The 22,429-nt window shown below is 36.3% G+C and overlaps 1 protein-coding gene across 6 annotated transcripts in view; it reads left to right on the top strand.

The window, feature by feature from the left end:
* The window catches only part of BICD1 (BICD cargo adaptor 1), a 208,641-nt gene that overhangs the window by 167,524 nt on the left and 18,688 nt on the right, over window positions 1–22,429 (top strand). The window contains exons 5-8 of one of the 6 annotated variants that reach the window (XR_010021334.1): window positions 1,023–2,117; window positions 7,181–7,332; window positions 9,869–10,076; window positions 11,261–11,353. Coding sequence is in view for 5 of the 6 variants with exons in the window: in XM_063075074.1 (XP_062931144.1) it covers window positions 1,023–2,117; window positions 7,181–7,332; window positions 9,869–10,186; window positions 11,160–11,353 (1,759 nt within the window). In the remaining variant the exon portion in view is untranslated. Of the gene's footprint in view, window positions 1–1,022; window positions 2,118–7,180; window positions 7,333–9,868; window positions 10,187–11,159; window positions 11,358–22,429 lie in introns of those variants that run through there. The other 5 variants (XM_063075075.1, XM_063075074.1, XM_063075079.1 and 2 more) reach the window with 5 other exon arrangements.

Genomic DNA, 22,429 nt, shown 5'->3' with positions numbered 1-22,429 from the left:
GAGGATTTGATGTATGATCCAGGAGGATTTAATGCATGGTTTATTTAAAAAAAACAAGAAGGAAGAAAAGAAAAAGCAAGTGCAGAGGATTTGCACAGCATGATATCTCTTATATAATGCTTTAAAAATAAAAACAATGTTATTTGCTTATTGAAAAACATTTACATTATAAAAATGTAAAAACTTCTTATTCATAACAGTCATTACCCATATGGAGGGAGAGAAAATGCTTTTAAACTTTCTCAGATTACAATTTCTTATATATCTATGTCTAATGAGACTATTTTATATGGACACCTGAGTATTTTTCATTACACAATAGTACTTACCACCTGTACAATAATAAAATGGTCTCATTATTCAAATTAATTACTGATTTCAAAAATTCCTGTGTTGGATTGAAGGAATTGGAATGACTTGTAAATTGTTCTTTTAGCTGTGAAACTCTGTTCTCTGACTTTTGTATTAAAAACTATCAAATTTAATGCATGTTTATTTTGAGACTAAATGCTTATTTTTAAGGGGATAGTTAAGGTACTCAGCATTTTTAGTAAGTTAAAGCCTTAGGTTTTAAACCTTATTTTGGGTTGAGCTCTGGGAAGGAAAGGATGATTTGTAGGCACCCTGAGATGGTCATTTATCCCACATGGACTAAGAAACAGATGTACTGAAAGGCTCTCAAAATAAAGACAAAGCCAAGTACTATCCTTAGCTCTTGAAGTCATGTTTTCTGTGTTAGAAGATATAAATAAGATAGAATAACATTCAAGTTTCATTAGTGTATGTACATAATGCAAGAGAGTTTGGATGGGTAACTACTTGCAGTGTAATTCTTCAGAGTTATGTACTTTTAGGTTGACTTACCAGAGTTTCTGCAATAAGAAAACAGTTTAGTTTGAAATAATGAGAATCTCAGCTCTGCTGCAGTTACTTTAAATGTATACATGCTAGACTGTGAGTGGATTAAGTTTATTGTTTGCACTGCATGGAAGGCATTCAGAGACTTTCTTTTGCCATTGCAGGTAGAGAGGGAAAAGGCCATTCTTCTGGCTAATCTTCAGGAGTCACAGACACAGCTGGAACACACCAAGGGGGCACTGACGGAGCAGCATGAGCGGGTGCACCGGCTCACGGAGCACGTCAACGCCATGAGGGGCCTGCAGAATAGTAAGGAGCTCAAGGCTGAGCTGGACGGGGAGAAAGGCCGGGACTCAGGGGAGGAGGCCCATGACTATGAGGTGGACATCAATGGCTTAGAGATCCTTGAATGCAAATACAGGGTGGCAGTAACTGAGGTGATCGATTTGAAAGCTGAAATCAAGACCTTAAAAGAGAAATATAACAAATCTGTAGAAAACTATACTGACGAGAAGGCCAAGTATGAGAGTAAGATCCAAATGTATGATGAGCAGGTGACGAGCCTTGAGAAGACCACCAAAGAGAGTGGTGAGAAGATGGCCCACATGGAAAAGGAGTTGCAGAAGATGACCAGCATAGCCAACGAAAATCACAACACCCTTAATACGGCTCAGGATGAGTTAGTGACATTTAGTGAGGAGCTAGCTCAGCTCTACCACCATGTATGTCTGTGTAATAATGAAACTCCCAACAGGGTCATGCTGGACTACTACAGACAGAGCAGAGTCACCCGCAGTGGCAGTCTGAAAGGGCCCGATGATCCCAGGGGACTTTTGTCTCCACGATTAGCCAGGCGGGGTGCATCATCCCCAGTAGAAACAAGGACCTCATCTGAACCAGTTTCAAAAGAAAACACAGAGGCCAGCAAAGAACCAAGTCCCACTAAGACCCCCACAATCTCTCCTGTTATTACTGCCCCACCGTCATCTCCAGTATTGGATACGAGTGACATCCGCAAAGAACCAATGAATATCTACAACCTTAATGCCATAATCCGGGACCAAATCAAGCATCTGCAGAAAGCTGTGGACCGGTCCTTGCAACTTTCGCGTCAAAGAGCAGCGGCACGGGAGCTGGCCCCCATGATCGATAAAGACAAGGAAGCCTTAATGGAAGAGATCCTCAAGCTGAAGTCCCTGCTGAGCACCAAACGGGAGCAGATCGCCACATTGAGGGCCGTGTTGAAAGCCAACAAACAGGTAATCTCATTCTACTGACGAAAGCATTCTAGTGGATGCTTTCTTAACTAACTTATTCCTTAATTTTGTTGAGTATCCAGTATCATCAAGATCAGAGTTCAGATTCCTGGTCAGTGGAAGAGTAAAACAAACTGTGTTCCAGGGCCATATCAGAATGTAATAATTATTTTTCAGTAAGTGAACAGATGAAATAGGAGAGTAGCTGTGCCCAGCTCAGTGGAGGAAGAGGTAAGGAAGTGAAAGCAGGAACAGAGGAGAGGATCCAGTCGCAGATGTAGAAGGGCAGTTCAGGTGGTGCTAAGCTGAAGCCTGGCAGTTGGTGAATGTGGACACAGGAGATGGAGGTGGGCAGAGTAGCCTGGCATGGCAGTGTACACCAACCAGGGAGACACAGCAAGAAAGACAGACACTCTGGTAGGCAGCTGGAGCAAGCAGAGGGGAACCTGGGTGCAGACAGGATGAAGGAGCTCTGACAGCCCATAACCAGACCCCAACTTTGGAGCTGGGGGTTCAGATTCAATACTTGATTTCTAAGGGTGTAGCAAGATAGAGAAGACGTGTCTTATCCTTCCTCCCAGACTTAGAAAAACAAGAGTACTAGATAAATGATCAAGTCAGGGACTCAGGGATGAAAGACAAGACAGCTGTGGGGAACTGAGCGGTATAAACAAAGCCAGACAGATTGTTATCAACTAATTAAATAGTTTGGAGCCACATCAGCAAGCAAATGAGAGAGAGAGAGAGAGAGAGAGAGAGAATAAGAATGAGCTCTTGCTCTACCAGTGACCACATATCTGAAATTTAGGTTCATTTGGGATGTTAATTCACTTGGGTCAGAGCTTAAGCAATAGGGAGTTTTACCTAACCATACATCTTGTCTTTCTGGAATAAATAGGAATGCTACAACATGAACCTACCTGACTAATTCCTAGATCTTGATGACTGAATTTGTTTTCCACTCTTGAGTTTTACTTAAGTGGGAATGCTGTGAAATATAGACAGGAAAACACTTTTAACCTCTGTTTAGTTTATCTGAAAAGAGAACCTTGAAGGATACTTATTTGAGAAGGGTGCTGAATAAATGTTGGTGTTGGTAGAAGAGGAGCATCAAGGCATCAGATACCTTCTTGCAAATGCAAGCAGTGCCAGTGAGTAGTACAGCATCAGAGTTCCTGCTCTTTGAAGAATGAGTGTTAATTTCAGATTCAGGGTGCCTGCTCCTTTTGCCTTCATCTGGGGGAAACCACCTGTTATGATGTCATCTGCAGCACAGCTTTTTACTTCATCTTCAGTGCCCATAAATCCATTGGTATAAATTGGACATCTGTACCAAAAGCAATAATATTGTTTGCACTATAAACATGTTTTATATAAATCTAAGGGCAAAATAGAACTTTATTTTTGTGCCATCACTTTGGGGAAATAGAAAAGATTAGGACAAATAAGAATTTGTGAGATCTTACTCCAATTTGAGATCAGAATGACGGAATTTATTACCGCAACTCTGCTATAATCCAAAGACCCAATGATTGAGTGGCCATAAATAACCAATACCATGTTAGATAAGGTTTATACAACTTTTTTCAAGGACAAAATATCCTGGGGCATTCTTGGTGAAGCCATTCAGATAATTTCTCTGCCTTCTTCCTGAAGGTTGAATATTAACTACCTAGAAACATAGATCTATAAAAATGTCAAGATGCTTAACTGAAACAGATAAATGTAGCCGATTAGCCAAGAGAGACTAATTTGTGAACCAGCATTAATTGATAACGTATTTCATGGGAGGTAGTAAGTAGGGATGCAAAAAGATGTTACTGATAATCTAGCAGGAATTCAACACATGCCTATAACGATTTATAGGATAGGACATATCAAGCATTTTAGAGTGGTATAAACAGTGCCATAGGAATTCAGAGCAGAACAAAGCATTCCTAGATGAAATTTTCTTTTCACAGTGCTTTGTGGTACCAGTTGCATTATGTTAGAGTTACAGCATGTGTTGAGTCAGTAAATTAAATGAAAACACAATTCTAGCCATACATTTGGTATACAATTTAATGATGTTGGGCTTATTGCTGTGATGCTTATGTGCCATAAATAGGCTCAAGTATCAACAGATGACATCCATTATATTTAGATATTGTGGAATGTTAATGTTAAAGCTACGGTAAGAATTCTGTGGTTAGGGAAAAAAGGGTATCTTCCTGTTTTAAAATAGATAGTCTACATTCTCTACTAATCTAATATACTTTGGGATATTTTCATAGGCATGGTGTCTTCTGATGAAATAAATAAATGTTCATGAAGCACCATCTATTTACTGTTAACCTAAATAACAGAGAGGTTCTCTGAAAGAATAATCAGTTTAGTCAGGGATAGAGCATTGCAATGGGAATAGCATGCCATAGTAAACTATGCACTTATTCAGGGAGTTCAAGGAAGATAGAGGTTTTTAAAGGAAAAATGATGGAGGATTATATAATTGTTTGAGGATAGTTACCCTTGGCTACAAGGATCAATAACAAGGTTGATGCCAGCTTGAGGTTGGACAGGCAGTTGCTGGGCAGAAGTATTTGTGTGTAAGGTTGTGATGACCTCTGTGCAGGGTTCTGGTTTTTGCAGAGTCTTTCGTGATGGTTCTCATTATCAGGCATGCGTGCATGAGAAGCACCCCTCCATCCCCGCCTTTTTGCCTTTCCTGGCTCTACTTGTCAGGTTTTTTTTTTTTTTTTTTTTCCATATAAACAGCTCCATTTTTATTCTGACAACTTTCACAGTACTAAGCTGTGCGAGATACTGAAGATTCAAAGACTAATAAATGGTCTCCACCTTCCAGAAGAGGACTCACACCCTACTGGGGATGTTAGAATACAGATAATTACAGTTTGATATTATACATGCTGTGATCCAAGTTATGGAAACATTGCAGAGGAGGCAAGTAATGTTTCCTAGAGGAGTGGGAAAAGACTCCACAGAAGCAATTATAGTTGAGTTTGTTCTTAAAGGATAAGGAATTGTTTTCCAGAGGAGGAAATAATTCCAGATAGAAAGAACAGTAGATTGAGAGGCACAGGGGGGACCTTGTGAGGGTCTCTGTGGCTGGAGATAAGATTTTTTTTTTTTATATTTACAAAGTCAACTTTGTAGTGTGTGGAAAATGTGAATACAGATGTCAGAAAATCTAATAGGTTATAGATATTTAAAATTACTTAATTCTTTTTTTTTTTTTTTTTAAAGATGACCGGTAAGGGGATCTTAACCCTTGACTTGGTGTTGTCAGCACCACGCTCAGCCAGTGAGTGAACCGGCCATCCCTATATAGGGATCCGAACCTGTGGCCTTGGTGTTATCAGCACCACACTCTCCCGAGTGAGCCACGAGCCCGGCCCCTAAAATTACTTAATTCTGAAAAAGCTTTTTCATGGGCAAACAAATCTATAAACAAAGCTGAGTCCTTTGGGGCATTTATCACAAGTAATAAATGGGTTTGTACATCTATTTCAGATCTAGCTCTTCTGTCGTCTCCTGCTCTCCTCCCTTTAGATACTGCCTATGTGACTATGTGCTTACAAATTTGTTACATCTATGTTTTCACAATTTAAACTTAATTATCTGTTCTAAATGAATATGTGTCTAAAATTTTTAAACACAAAGCAACTCACATTTTTTCCTAGGTCAATTTCTGCATTCTAGATAATTTTCTGAATTTATAATATTTCTGAAGATTCCATTGAGTGTTAGCAGTACAAAACAAGTGTTTTATGAGTAACTTCTCATTTTAATCTGAATTTAAATTCAACAAAACTAGTAAGAAACTACTTTGGAACCAAAGCATTATCAAACTACCCCACTCCAACAATGGTTTAATCTTGAAAGAATCCATCTAGCTCTGTAGAAGTTGGCACTTTGAGTTGAAGTTGTCTGTTTCAAGCATAAAAAGAAATGCTAAAAACCAGGGTAGTGTTCCTGGGAAATCCCATTAGTAATGGATTTTTTCACTAGTAATGGGCTTTTTCATTAATATTGGATATTTTTACATACTCTGAAAAGTTCTACTTTACAGCTTGTAAAAATAGTGTGTTTCCTGCTTGGATTCAATATGCATACCATGTGCTATGCATCAAACAGGCAGTCCCTAAATATATGTTGATTTTATGCATAGATTCATTCAATGTGTTTTTTACTTCCTACCATATGCCAGGCCAGCTCTTGATTTAAAACACTATTAATTCCAGAAAGTTTAGACATGCCCAAATCCCAAATTCAAACAAATATTTAAATCATTCAGCATTTTGGAATCTCTGCTTTTATGGAGATTATGAAGAATTAAATTCCACTGTAATTCATTGTTTTGAATAAATTGTATGCAAAAACTTAGAAAATGATTGGTTGTTGGTTCTTTTCCTTAAACATATAATAGCAGGATTTATAGTTTATCGTGTACTCATGTATATTACTGTGGTCTATATCTTTTATTCTGTGTTTCAGGCCCACAGAGTGCAGGTGAGACAGAAATGTTGAGTTCTGACATATATCAATAGGAAGCTTCTCTTTTCTACTAAATTCCTTTTTAATTCTTTTTTTTTTTTTTTTTTTTAAATTTTTTTTGGCAGCTAGCCTGTAGGGTGATCCTACCTTTGACCTTCACATTTTAACACCACGCTCTAACCAACTGTGCTAACCAGCCAGCCTACTAACTTCTTGATAAAATTCTTCTTGTATAAAGTTTTATTTTGGTTCTCTCCTTGTCTTAAAATCCCACACCTTCAACATTCTGCATTAAATTGATCTCCTATCAGCCCCTTAGCTCCTGATACTGACTCTGGCTTACAGCTAAGTTCTAGGGCAATTTAACCACATTATGAATTCACAACACATTTTGACATTAAAGAAAAACTTCCCTATGTTCAAAGTACATATATATGTTTATATAAAATTTAACCAAATCAGTTTGGCTTTCCATATATGAAAGAAAACAGTAGACCCAGCATGAAGAAGTGTCTGTGATAGATTTTTCCTGCTATAAAAATTATAAGCATTGTGATTTTTTTCTGCTTTAGACAGCCGAGGTGGCACTAGCTAATCTCAAGAACAAGTATGAAAATGAAAAAGCGATGGTGACTGAAACTATGACGAAGCTCAGAAATGAGCTGAAGGCTTTGAAAGAAGATGCTGCAACTTTCTCATCCCTGAGAGCAATGTTTGCAACAAGGTAACAGTTTTTTCTTCCTATGATTGGGTGTGGTACATGGGGAAAAGACGTTAAAATTCACAAGTACATCATTATGCATCTTGAATGTGTTTGGTGTGTCATTTAGGATGGTAAAAGTATGAAGAAAAGATACAAGATTCCATTCTGACAAATCTAAGATAAAACCTATGCTTTTTTCAGGGGCCCTCTACTGGACACACTGGATCAAGCAATTCTATTACATAAAAATATTTTTTAATTAATATAATAGATTTTTTTCTAGAATTTATAGGCCCAAAAGAATTGGACCAAAAAAAAAGTTACCAGTAAGGAAAAAGCACTGCTTCTTAAAATACCCAAATATTATGTTATCAACATTGAAATACATTTTTGTGACTAAAGTACATAAAAGTATATAAAAGTGCTTACTATTAGTATTGTATGAGAAGATACCTTCATAATGAAGATTAATATCCATCATATCAGCTAATTACTTAGAATTTAAAACACTGTGGGTTAAATTATAATTTCTAAAATGTAATTATATATATCACTAAATTTTCACATCGCATAACTAATTACACAAATGTTAGCTTCTACCTCCCTCACCAGTTTTCATTATGAGGCCCCAATGTATATAGTTTTTAAACTTTAACTGATTGTTAAGAATGTTTTGATTTGAATCCTGAGATTTTCAGTATACTGTTGAAATAACTTTTTTTGCTCTTGCAGTACAGTGCCAAAACAAAACAAAAAAAACCCCACCAATTATATATCTTATATGATGCAAAACTGTTGTAAAATTCACAAAGCATTACTATGGCTTTATTTGCAGATTCAGTAAATAATTTAAATGTAACTGATGTATGTGTGAAAAAAGAGTTGGGGCTTTATAGGAGTCCCTCAGAATCTGTCCAGCTTTCTTTGTACGTAAGGAGAAACAGAGCTCAAGTTCATACTTTGTGATTGAATCTCTCAGAGGTGGCAGTGAGAAGAAGGCAGAGTGCTCAAGGGATCGCAGGGTGCAAAGGAACTGAAAGGACTGGCCTCTGGATCTCAGAGCACAGTGGCCTTTGGGGAGTAGAATATATTTACCTATGGCCACTATGTGGGGGCAGGATCGAGAATGGGAATGGGACACCATGTCCCTCTTTGTGACAAAAGAAATCATGATTACATTTAGAATCAAGAATACATAAATTTACTCTTTGAGAAGGAAATTAAAAAAAAAAATTAAAATTAAAGCGACAAAGTCTCCATCTGTTTTATATAAGAATTATTATCCCCAAATAGTCCATATTCACAGGTATTTGGTTTCTTCAGTTATAGTAACTGCCTTACTCCACAGTGTTTAAGAAATATTGTTATCTGACCAATTAGGATAAATCCCAGGTCCTGAAATTCACATTGTATTTTACTACGCTCTCATTTTTCTCATGATCTATGTATCTCCACTATGCTTCCTGATATTCAAGGTTAGAGAAAATGGGGACTCACCTGGAGCTCAAGCTCTTTGACTACAGAGCCTGCCTTTTCCTTAAAATGCCTCAGGCTTGTGCTAATTTCAAAGATTGTACAATACATTTTGGATAACATTATGAAGTCATTAACTATCTGCTGGTACATGAAGAGTTTAAGTTTTTTGGGGTTTTTTTGGCAGCTGGCTGGTGTGAGGACTCACACCCTTGACTTTGGTGTTATAACACCGTGCTCTAACCAACTGAGCTAACTGGCCAGCTCCATGTTATTAATATGTTAGTAGATAAATAGACTCAGAAGAAACTCAGAATGAGCTTTTCTCCCACCCACTTCTTCCTTCCAAATGTATATGTGCTCAGGTTTTACCTTTGGTGGGGAAAAAAGATCACTGAGCTTATCTTCCTGCTGTAGAAAAAGTAGGAAACCTGAATAAACTGTTCTTGACAGCTTTCTATATCTGTATCAAACCCTGTGCAAATCTTGGTTTTCACTAACTCAATTCTTTATCATCTGGTTGAGAAATCATTGAAAATATTCAGTTTTCTAATTCAGACAAATCTGACATCCTAAAAACAGAAGCATTTGCAATCTGTACTAAATTAAAATAAAACATATAAATATAGATAAAGAAAATGTTTTTGTTATAAACATTATTATTCTTTTAGATGTTATGGGCAGAGCCTATAACAAACTTGTCACATTCTTCCAAAGAATACAGTGTTATACAATAGAAAGAGCCATTGTCACACATTTATGGTACTGTGGCCATTATGTGAGATTTGACTGCTTGCTATTCTGCCACCACAGAGCAGCTCCACAATAACGCTTTCCCTGGGGTTTAAAATGCTGCCTATTAAGAATGTCCTTATATGTACTCCATTGTATGGATGAACTTTCAGTTACTGAAATTGCTCTACTGTTTCCAATTTCTACTATTATAGGTTATCTCCATTCTTTTGCTAGGGAGACCAGTGTTCTAAATATCGAAATTCCAGTCAAATTTATTACTTTTCAACTTAAGTTCCAAATTCAATTTCACCAAGATTTCCCCCTGACTACTTTTCTGTTTTGGTTCCAGATGCGATGAATATGTCACACAGCTGGATGAGATGCAGAGACAGTTAGCAGCTGCAGAAGACGAGAAGAAGACTCTAAACACTTTGTTACGAATGGCTATCCAGCAAAAACTCGCCCTGACCCAGCGGCTGGAGGACTTAGAGTTTGACCATGAGCAGTCCCGACGCAGCAAAGGCAAACTTGGAAAGAGCAAGATCGGCAGCCCTAAAGTAAGTGGGGAGGCATCAGTCACCGTGCCCACCATAGACACTTACCTCCTGCATAGTCAGGGCCCACAGACACCCAACATTCGGGTCAGCAGTGGCACTCAGAGGAAAAGGTATGCATGCAGCAATCTTCATAGTATGGTGCAGTGGCCAGATTTAAGTTAACTGCAGGAATTACTGTGCTCTTGTTGTGCAGGACGGAGGAGGGAAAGGAAGAGAAAAATTGGGAGATGGTATATTAGGGGGTGTTTCAAATTTTGGCCTTTGCAGATCAAAACCTTGTGATAATTGTGTTTATATATTCCTTTCTGTCCCCAACCCGACCTGCCCAACCCCACCTTTTGATTAACCATAATATAATTATCAAGTGTCTGCTCAAATTTTTGCTGCTCCTTTTATATGTAATATGCCTCTTCCTTACCTCCGACCTAAAAATTGGTAAAGGTGGATGTTAAAAATGAAGCTGTGTTCTACATGGGTTATAATTTTAAAAATCATTGTACCTGTGGAAATGGTGCTATTGACCAGCTTCTCTTTAATGGGGTAAAGATATGACTATGTTCTCTTAGGGGAACTTCTGTGCATATAACCAAAACTGATGACTGACTGAAAGAGAGTGTCTATATTTAGATAAAATGGAATGAAGTACATAATAGTCCTTTTCTTAAAAGCAGGTTTTTGTGCTTTTTCATTTGGCATGTGAATATTGCCCAGAGAAATCACTTGTAAGGTTTTTAGTGGCTTGATTTTGTGACCTTTTTCCAGAGTCCTGGCTGTTGAGTTACTTACCTTGTATTTTCAGCTAATGGTAAAATTTTTATTTTAGGAGAAGAATCAAGTAATACATATATTTTCTATAAAAGGTTCAAACTAACTGTACTAAATCTCTTTTCCAGTATCCAGAACAGTTTCCAAATAGGGTTGTATCCTGATGTGGAAACTAAAAAATTAGCAAAAATCTTGATTTACATATTTTAACAAATTAAATGCCAATATAAATAATGTTATCACTGGTGAGGCGTTGAAAGGTAATTAAAGTAAAACTTTTTTGTTTCCTATATGTATTTTTCTTGGATCTCCTGCAAGACAATTTTCACCTTCCCTTTGTGATCAGAGCCGTCCCAGGACTTCAGGGGCTTCCTACCTACAGAGTTTATTAAGAGTTCCCCCTGATCCCACCTCCACAGAATCATTTCTTCTGAAGGGCCCCCCTTCCATGAGTGAATTCATCCAAGGGCACCGGCTCAGCAAGGAAAAAAGGTTAACCGTGGCTCCACCAGGTAAACATTTTTTCCTTGGGTGCATGTGATGCAAATGATTAGTTGTATGGCCAACTGTCCCCTTCCTTCCACCCACTCATGCCCACCCATCTGCAGAGTCTAACGTTGATGATGTAAACATTTCTACAGTTAAAGTAAAAATTCCTTTACACTTAGCTTCCTGTTTCCTCTCTTACTCATAGCCAGACATCATCCCTTAGAAGTCTCCAGGGACTTCCTTTTAGCAGCCAAGGAGAGAAAATGAGAGTTGGAAGGAATGGGATAGGTAAAGGGAAATTAGCAACAGGTGCAATGAAAGACACACACCTGGATCCTATTTGCAATTTGGTAGCTCATGACGAGTCCATCTTGGTCAGATTTTGTTGTTTTTATCTTACCATTTTTAATATAATTTCAGTAAAAGGAGCCATATTTATAACAAGCCTTTGAGCTAATTTCCTTTTGTAGTGACTCAGAATGTCTCCTCAATCATTATATAGAAAATAAAAGTAAAAGCCTCAGGTTTTCTCCTCAGGAACATTCAGGTCCTGGTATAATGTTTTTGTAGTTTGCAAATCTTTGTTGATTTATGCTTACAATATGCTCACAATTTACTTTAGCTTCACTAAAGTTGTGCTTCTTTCTTTCCTTTTTTTAAAAAACTTTTCCTATGAAGAGGCCTAAGTCAAAAATGTAGCTTCTGGCAAATAAAGATCATCCTTTTGAGAAATCCTTGTATGTTAAGTATGGGTCAGAGGTGACCAACAGGAAGCCCATGAAACAAAATAAACCAAGGGCAGCTATTATTTGGCTACTAGAAGGAATGAAAAATTAAAACTAATTCGAGTTAGTTGTCAACAGTTAAAAACTCAGATTTCACATGAACATATGTATTTCTGGCCTTTTTGAGAGATTTTGGATATCTGGCAGCACTAGGTCTGTATTCATGCATGTCAACAATCTGTTGGAGCTGTGTAGTGGCGGCTGCTGTAAGAGCCACAGATAGAGATCCCTCCCTATTACTTATACCCAGCCTGCTGTGACCATTTCTATTATCTTCTGACCCCACCTGTAACCTTTGAGTTTGCCACCTTTGCCATAGAATTTATTTTATTTACTTTGATTTTACCTTAATTCCTTTTTGGAAACCTCAGCCTTTGGATCTCTAATACTCGTATTTTCCTTATCTGATTCATGTAATCAGCCTACTGATTGAGATTAAAAGATGTGGTGTAGAAATTTACAGCACATGTTGAGCATTTCTAAGAATGTGTGAAGAAATCAATAGTGATAATGAGTTGGAATGGCATAATAGTCAAAATATATGCCTAAAAAAAGAAGTAACAACTGCTGGGTGTTTCTACTTTCATTTCCTATTGTTTTAGAGCCCGTTGGAAGGTAGCTTGAAGTATGCTGTGAATCACCGAAATGGTAATGATTTATCAGGATACCTAACTTGCATAAAACCCACAGGTCTTTTTAGTGTTCCAAATGGGTTTAGTAGCACTGTGTACTATAACTTGGAAAAGAAATTAGTATGATTAATAAATAGCTCCTATTGTATTTTAATTAAAAGGTGACATCAGATTAAAAATTAATAATAAATATTGACAACAATAACTATTTTCATTTTTCTGTGACTGTTTGCTTCTTGTTTACATGAATATATATTTTATATCATCATTACATTGTGGAAACCATTAACATTATGTCATAAACTTTTCCATGTTGCTACCTAGTCTTATTTTTATTTTTAAAGGTTATCATATCATGATTTTGTTTCGGATGTTGTTACCACATTAATCACTACTTCCCCTCTTGTTGTCCACTGAGACAGTTTTCCATTAATTGTTATACTATAGAATGCTGCTGGGGATATCTTTATGCACTCAAATTCTTATCCACTCAGTTTTTTCTCAAGAGTGGGGCCACTGAGTTAAAAATTGAACATCTTTATGTGCTTTGCTCCATTTTGATGCTGCTGTCAAAAAAGGTACATCAATGTGCTAAATCCCCACAAAACATTTTTCCCATTTTCACACATTCTGAATCTTTGTATTTCTTTATACACACTATAGACATCTTGCAACTCTAAAGCTAGTTAGCATACATGATTAAGAGTACCAGTATGTTGTCCTAAATTTTTTTAGTTTGGAATAACCAGAAAATTTTGTTGACCTTAGAAATGATTACTATACAAGATTAGAACTATAAATAATGTAGAATTCAGAATCATCATCAGTAAGCCAGAAAATCACTTTAATGGCATTTTAGTATATTGATAAACTTTATATTTCTCACCATTTATTTGAAGTTAAAATACTAAACGGGAAAAGGAAGTAAAACTGTTATGATAGCCTGAGGAATTTCCAATTATATATCATGAAAACAATCAGATTAATCCTTAATAAATTCCTATCAGATCAATCCAGCAACATTTTCTAAAAGGTCCTGGTTAAATGAATTACTATAGAAACTGACTCATCATCCATACCAAACAAATTATAGCTTGTAAAAATATCTGTGGGTGGGGGGTGGGTAGCAAGAAATTGGTAAAGGGCCACAAAAAATGATTACATTGTGTAATGTTGAATATACTAATTATCCGGACTTGAGCATCACATATTGCACACAGGTATGGATATTCAATGCTGTACCCCCAGATATGTACAATCAATTATGTTTCAATAAATAAATTAAAAATATATAAATAAACAATTTTTTAAAAATAAAAATATCTGCATGCTGGCCAGTTAGCTCAGTTGGTTAGAGTGTGGTGCTGATAACACCAAGGTCCATGGTTTGATACCTGTACTGGCCAGCCACCCCCCAAAAAATAAATAAATAGAAATATCTGTATTATTGACAATGTTGTATTTTTTGTGGCTGAACTATATTGGGTAAGAACATATTAAACATTTATGATGCTTTTACTATATAGAATATTTTCATTAAGCTGAAAAAGAGAAAATATGCCATTTGTAACCAGTTCTATGTTCTATACAAGAAATATCTTAAACCCATGGGAAATAGTAGATTTTATGGGTATTTTTTTACTCATGAGTTTAATATAAATTATTGATTATTATAAAATTTGCTGGCTGGTAACAATATATATTAGTCATTTTTAAAGGATAATTCTCAGTTAATTTATCAGAATGTTTTTTGATAAGAATTGTTTTCTAAAATATATTTTTAATTATTTTTAGGTGATTTTAATTATTCTGGTAAGCAGATACAGCATTTTTTTTCTGTTGAGTATCATTGAAGTAATTATATCAATAAAAAATGAAATTAGTTTTTTTTTGTTCTTTGGTTGAGGAATTGTAAGAGACACAAACCTCATTTTAAAATTTAACGCACAAGTGGCTGGCTGGAGAGCTTGGTTGGTTAGAACAAAGCCTTCTAACACCAAGACGGGTTTGGATCCCTGTACCAGCCAGTTGCCAAGGGGAAAAAAAATGAAAAAAAAAAAAAAATTTAAAACACAGAATATAAAATGTTATTTACCCTGTATAAGAGATACTTTCAAATAGATTTCATTTCTATGAGATGGTCAGCAGAAAACCCCATCTACCTAAAGGTATAATTTCTCAATTCTGGCATTGATTTTCAACAGTAGTAGAATGTTTTGTACTAATTGATTTGCTATGTTGGTAAAACCCTGTGGGGAAACATTCTGGGCCTCTGACTTTGGCTCATCTTCTGCTAACTCAGCCCCTGAAATTCCATAGTTTCTGGCCATAGCTTGTTGACTTTGTTTTTCCTGATTTTATCCTTATCCTGGCATACAAACTTCAGGGTCCTTCCACATGCTTATCTTAGTTTTTCCAGTCTTGATTACCAGCTAATCTGAGAAGGGCCTATGAGCTTTGATGAACTTGTATCTAAAGGGACTCTGTTGTCATCAAGGATTTTGTAATAAAGCAGCAGATTATATATCTTCATAAAACTGTTGGTTGTTTTATAGCCAACATTTTATCTTGATGCCTTAACTACCTAGACCTATAAAGTAATAATAATAATAATAATAATATATCATTTAATCAATAATTAAAATCAGTCTACCAGAATATGTAAAAGGAATCCATGTAATTCACAGGCAAGAGATGTTATTTCTGTACTAAAGACCTGCAAAAGCATTTGCATTTGTACAGGATAAGAAATTTCATACTTGAAAAAGCCAGTTTGAACTTCTTAAAGTAGTTGCCTAAGTGATTTGCTCCTTATACTGTGTTTTCCACGTAGGAGCTTCTCCTCCTGGATGTTTTGCTTCTACATATTATTTTAATTCCCTCCTTTCCTCTGTCCCTCCCTTATTCCCTCTGTCCCTCCCTCGTTCCCTCTGTCCCTCTTTCATTCTCTCTCTCTGATGCCATCACTGAACCAGTATGAGAGAATTGTTCTGAAATCTGAAATCTTTTCTGTGATATTTTATATTTTACTGATTTTTTAAACAGCTCACAGAAATGTGTTAACCTTAGATATATAATTAAACCTTTAGATATATAATTACCCCTTTAGATATATAGTCAACAATACATACAAACATATTCACAGTGAAAAGTGCCTTTACATTTCATTACATTCAAACAAGTTGATGTTTATTTGTCTGTTTGTTGTATTGCAAAGCCTATGTTCTTAAACATGTCCCAAAACTACATTCTTTTATCAACCCATTTGCTCATTCACTCATTCACCAAAATTTAACAAAATTTATTGAACACTTACTATGTGTCAGGCACTTTTCTTGGCTCTTAGTATACAGTGATATTCAAATAAAACACCACCCCTGTTCTTTCAAGAAACTCAGTCTGATAGGGGAGGTAGCTAGGCAAATAAGTTATGACATTAATAGACATTCCTGGAGTAAATAAAGTAGTTAGGGAAGTGAGGAACATCCTCCCAGAAGAGATGGTAGTGCTGGCCGTGGAAGGTGAGTAGACCTCAACAGGCAGAAGGGAGGGGTGCAGATGTGTAATGAGGAGCACTTCGTAGGAAAGGAAGCCAACTTTTACAAAGGCCATAAGATTGGGGCTACGACCTGGGACAGGACTTGGAGGTGACAGGAAAAGAGACTGGAAAGGTGGGGAGGGACCTGAAAACAGAGGCCAAATTAGTGAGAGCAGACTTTATTACATGGGCATAGCCAACAGTTTAAGAATAGGATCAGATTTTCGTTATATAAAACCACCCTGACAAAAAGGTGGAGAATGGAGTAGATGCTATAACCCCTAAGATAAAGAAGCAGATTTAGAGACTAATGAAATATGCAGATGAGAGGGGGTGGAGACCGGAATCAAAACTGTGAGGATGTTCACATGGGTCATATATAGAGCAATCCGAGTATGAAATCCAGCATGTCCTGTGTACACACTACCTGCTCTTACTGCCTTTGCTTCTTCATCCTCCCATGTTTTGTACATGGAAGGAGCTCAATGAATGCCATCTGAACTTACTTCCTGAACTAAAGGTCTCAGTGTTTTGTTTTTTATAAATTATGTTTTCTTCCTAATACAGGCCTTTCTATTTATGTATGCTCCACTTCCCCATATCTCTGTACTTTCTTTTTCCATAGGATTCAATTCTTAAAATAGTAGCAGTGAACAATAGTTTGTTGAAACCTGTGATCTTTTAGGCTTTTATTTTCTTTTAACGTAGCTCTCCAAAACTTCTTCCCTGTAGAGGAAGGCTAGGTAACTTCCTGATGCTAGAGCATGTTGTCTTTAGTTTGGAGTCTGCCAAAACAAAAGATAATTCAAAAATATTAATTCACAAAATTACCAACCACATGTTGAAAAATACATTTCTTTTTATTACTCCAATGTAGTATGCAATTGGAAATTGCTTCAGATTTCCAAATTTTAGTGAGTGATGCATGCTGTAAGAGTCTTTTCCTGAGTTAGTCATGGTTCATTTTATAGTTGAAATATTCAGCACCCCCAAATTTCTTTTTGTTTCTTTCAGTATTTTTTCAAGTGGTAATTTTTATAGGAAATCTTTTAATATTGAATGATCTTGAGTTGGAATGTGTAATGTTAAGGATGTCATCTGAGAGATGTATTTCTTCATTAGATTCTGTCACTGTAATGACAGACACTTAATTGAAAACTGAAAAATACAGGAATTTATATAATCTTTTTCAAATAGCTTTATATTTTCTTTGTTTACATAAATACCAGATATCTTCAAATTTAGCTCAGTGTTTTGATTTTCATCCAGATAACTAGTTTCATATACAAATATTTTGGAATTCTAAGATTTCTAACCCCACCTTTCTTATTTTCTCTTGCAAAGGGTTTAAGCTATATGAATCATATATACCAGTTTTACCATTGCATACATAAATGTGAAGACATTATGAAGTCTTTTCTGGTCCCCTGTCTCCACTATGTAGAATTAGCCACTTCCTCTTCTATGCCCCACTGCACACAGCACAGAGTTTCTTTTAAAATCTGAATCCCCTGCAAATCTGTAAGTTCTTTGTGGGCAGGAACCTTGTCTCTTTGTCTTTGAGTCTCCAGGATCTTGCACAGTACCCCCTTGCCACATAGTCGACCTCCAATTTGTTGGATAATTGGTAATCAGTCCAAATTTTCTACTGTATCTCAAAATAAACAGCTTTATTGTGGTTTGTCATCTAAACACATAGTTCTCCTGATATATAGAATTATAAATAGTATACTTCAGATATGGTTTAATGTAGGTGATGTAGTAAAATCTACATAACAATTGCATCTGGAAATTTTCCAAGTTGTTATTCACTTCTCTTTAGAGGCAAAATTATGACTGTACAGTACAGAGAGTTACATATAAATATATAGGCTTTCCTTTTTAAAACTTTTTAATTCCTTTTTTGTATGTTTGTTAAAGTTTTTAAGTATATTTTTTCAATAGATAATGATAGTTCAAAATTCAAAAGGTACAAAAGGGTATGCAACAGAAAGGTAGATCTCTGCCACAACTGTGCCCAGCCAACCTATGTATCCTTCCAGAAACATTCTATACATATACAAGCAAATGCATATAAATATATATATATATAAACACAGTATGTATTTTATATATGTATTAACAATAACATTGGCACAATCACAAACATTGTTTCGCATGTTTTTTTCTTCACTTAATATATCTTGGCTCTTTCTTCATATAAATTCATTTTTTTGTTTATTTTTAATTCGAAGAAGTTATGGAGGGGAAGGAAGATATGCTTGAATCCTTTAAGAAAGGTTGAAATGTTTGAAATGTTTCTTTGTGGAGACTAGAAATATATGTTGCCAAGTGATAGAATAAAGGCTACAAGAAATACAATGTAAGCCACATATATAATTTTAAATTCTCTAGTAGCCACATTAGAAAAAGAGGGGCTGGCCAGTTAGCTCATTTGGTTAGAGTGCGGCCTTATAACACCAAGGTCATGGGATTGGATCCCCATACTGGTCAGCCACCAAAAAAAAGTGAAAAGAAACAGGTGAATTTAATTTAAATATTTTATTTAGCACAGTATATCCATAATGTTATCATTTCAACATGCAATCCATAGAAGCAATTATTAAAGAGATATTTTATGTTGTTTTTCTCACTCAGTCTTAGGTATTCAGTGTGTATTATGTACTTGCAGCACATCCCAGTTTGGACCAGCTACATTTCAAATGCTCAATAGCCACATTGACTCGTGGCTACTGTATTGGACACTGCAGTTCTAGACCTTCTTACCTACCAATGGTTTTAATTAGATATAATTTCTGCACAGAAATCAAATCTTAATAATTAACATCTGATATTAAAATGACACTTGAGGTGGCACATATTTAGGTTTTTTTCTTTTAAACTACTGAAATATTGGACTAAATGTTTGCTGTTGCAAATTGATTCTGCTTTGTTTGTCTCTGATTGGTAGCAATGTTCTTTTAAATACTTATTAAGTGTTTTTATAGCCTTTTTTTATACATCTCTTGTACTTGCAACTAGATCTCCTTGTCAGTATAATAACTTAATTCTTATTATTTAGATATATCATAATAAAACATATTTCTTAAATATTCTTAAAACAATAAAACAACTTAATGATTTTTAATTGGTATCATCAAGCTGTGAAAGCCGACAGTTCTTATTTTAAGCAGGGAGTGTCCTGAAAATGTTTAAAATGCATCTTGCCAATTTTAAATGGCAGAATTTAATGACACCATACATAGACTGAAAATACACCAAAATCTTTCTTTTTTTTTTTTTTAAATTTTATTTTGTCGATATACATTGTGGTTGATTATTGTTGCCCCTTACCAAAACCTCCCTGCCTCCTCCCTCTCCTCCCTCCCCCCCAACAATGTCCTTTCTGTTTGCTTGTCGCATCAATTTCAAGGAATTGTAGTTGTTATGTCTTCTCCCCCCCTCCTCCGTTTTTTTTTTTTTGTGTGTGTGTGTGTGTGTTTGTGAGTTTTTTATATTAATTTTTAGCTCCCACCAATAAGTGAGAACATGTGGTATTTCTCTTTCTGTGCCTGACTCGTTTCACTTAATATAATTCTCTCGAGGTCCATCCATGTTGTTGCAAATGGCAGTATTTCATTCATTTTTATAGCAGAGTAGTATTCCGTTGTGTAGATGTACCACATTTTCCGTATCCACTCATCTGGTGATGGACATTTGGTCTGGTTCCAACTCTTGGCTATTGTAAAGAGTGCTGCAATGAACATTGGGGAATCTTTGACTTGATGATTTCCATTCCTCTGGGTATATTCCCTACAGTGGGATAGCTGGGTCATATGGCAGATCTATCTGCAATTGTTTGAGGAACCTCCATACCATTTTCCATAGAGGCTGCACCATTTTGCAGTCCCACCAACAATGTATGAGAGTTCCTTTTTCTCCGCAACCTCGCCAGCATTTATCGTTCAGAGTCTTTTGGATTTTAGCCATCCTAACTGGGGTGAGATGGTATCTCAGTGTGAAAATACACCAAAATCTTTCAAAGTGAGTTCCATGTGTTTTCCTTCTTCTCAGAATAAGAGGGAAGATAAAGACAATACTGAGCAAACCATTCCATGGTTCCATGCTACAAATTGGAGCCATTCAACAAATAATGCAATGATTAATGGAACATCTGATGACCACAGTTCTATCAGCATTTTTATTTTGTTTTATTTCTGTTTTTGTTTTCTACTCTCTTCTCTGTCAGGTATTGCTGTCCATAACTTGCATTTTTGTAAAAGATTTCATATTCAAAACATGAGCACTATAAGCAAAATAAGCAGTAATAAAAGGATGGAATTCTTTAATTACTAAAGGGATCACCATGAAAATCACCTCTGCAACAGGAATGTACATATTAGATTAGACCATAGTTTTTGATCCATGCTGACTATTTTAGTGTTAGGTACTTTTAAAGTCTTTTAAGTTTTATCAAAATTTTATTAAACCCATGGAAACTGATATTTCTTTATTTAAATCCTTTAGAAAAAAACTACAATCTTTCTCTGATTATCCTTAATGGATATGGTGAAAGAAAATATGCTTATTTGGTATTATTAATTATTATATATTCCGGGCAAAAGTGATTAGGTAGTACTTGTGTCCATCCGAGTTCACCTACACGGTGCTGAAGATCAAGGCCTCCAGAGGTGGCTGTGTCTAGAAGGGTACTGGGGAGGAAAGGTGGGCTAAGACACATGTAAATCCCAGGGCATTCCAGGCAATAACTACCTTCCTCTCCTGACCCTGCCTAAATGATGCTTTCTGGCTCACTAAAAAAATATAACAGGCAGATACAAAACTCAAGGCACTTCTAGGGTTGGTTCCTAGATCATAGCTACAGCTTCACACTCACTGAACTGACCAGCCTCTGCCCAATAAAAACAAACTAGTCCTAATAAAGAAAAAAACAATTGCACATTTTATCTCACCACCTTCTGCCTGTGTGTGCCCTTCACCCTCGAGTCAGAGAGCAGCCTTTATTCCACCAACCTGCAATCAGTTACTTACTGAGAGCCCTAATCCTTCGTTTCTTTGCTATCCTTTGTGCCAGGGAGCTGGGTACTACAAGAGTCAGCCTTTGATGTTGCCTTGCCTTTATATCCCAAAGCCTCACATGCAAAGAAGGGTTCTCATGGGCAGCAAGGGCCACTCCTCATTCTATTTCAGGGGGAAATGGCCATCAGTGTTTTCTATTCTATTCTCAGACTGTTTAATCCGATCTGCTGGCATTAGAGTGTTGTATTCTATTGTTTGCCCTCATTGTAACTACATAACAGCCTCTATTATAACAAACCCTCTGATTATAAGGCATTACCTGAGATGTTATATGCAAACTATACCTTGCAAAGGGACTTTTCTATCTGCAGAGAATACTAAGAAAACATATTAAGAGAAATCCACAATAGATACCCAGGGAAGCCAATCTCTAGCTTAACCAGCTATTTCTGCTGTCCATCTATTCTCATAAATGTAAATGAGAGCCTATAGTTAAGAAATCCTATAGGGGCTTCTCTCAGTTCTGAGACTCTCTGACTGTACAAATTCAAGTTATTTTCTCCATGATCGGGTCGGGGGCTCGTTGTGTAAAATCCATGTTTCTAAATAGATACATAAATAAATATATTAAAATATCTCAGCACCATATAGTTTCCAGGAAAACTGAAATTTTTTTTCCAAGAAAAGAGAAACTCTCCATTATCTAACAAATAAAACAAAACTTTTCTGACGGTTTAAAGTATGTATGTGTTATGAACCTTCCATACAAAGCAGGAAGGAGCTGTGTTCCCAAGTTCTCGCTGAATTCTTGCAGTGTGCTGACACTGATTTCCTTTTCACTATGGATGGGATTCAGTATATAAAAGTATGTCTCTATTGTGACTCTGGATATGAGGGCCACCGACTTAATTAGGAATGTTTTCTTGGTGCCCATCAACATGGCAGCCACCCAAACTCCTCTGAGGCATTATAAACAGCTTGGAGAATGGACCTTTCTACATCTTAAACCCGGATTCAGGGCCTCTCCTGTGCACTGAGTGAGTTGGGTGGGATCTGAAGGAGCAATCTGTGCTCTGGCTGTGAGCACAGTGCACATGGTGTGGAGTTATAATGCTCATGGAAGAC

Source organism: Cynocephalus volans, chromosome 12 (assembly GCF_027409185.1).
Source record: "Cynocephalus volans isolate mCynVol1 chromosome 12, mCynVol1.pri, whole genome shotgun sequence".
Classification (NCBI taxonomy): Eukaryota; Metazoa; Chordata; class Mammalia; order Dermoptera; family Cynocephalidae; genus Cynocephalus; species Cynocephalus volans.
The sequence above is the reverse complement of the archived record's forward strand: the minus strand, read 5'-3'. Positions and strand labels throughout refer to the sequence as shown.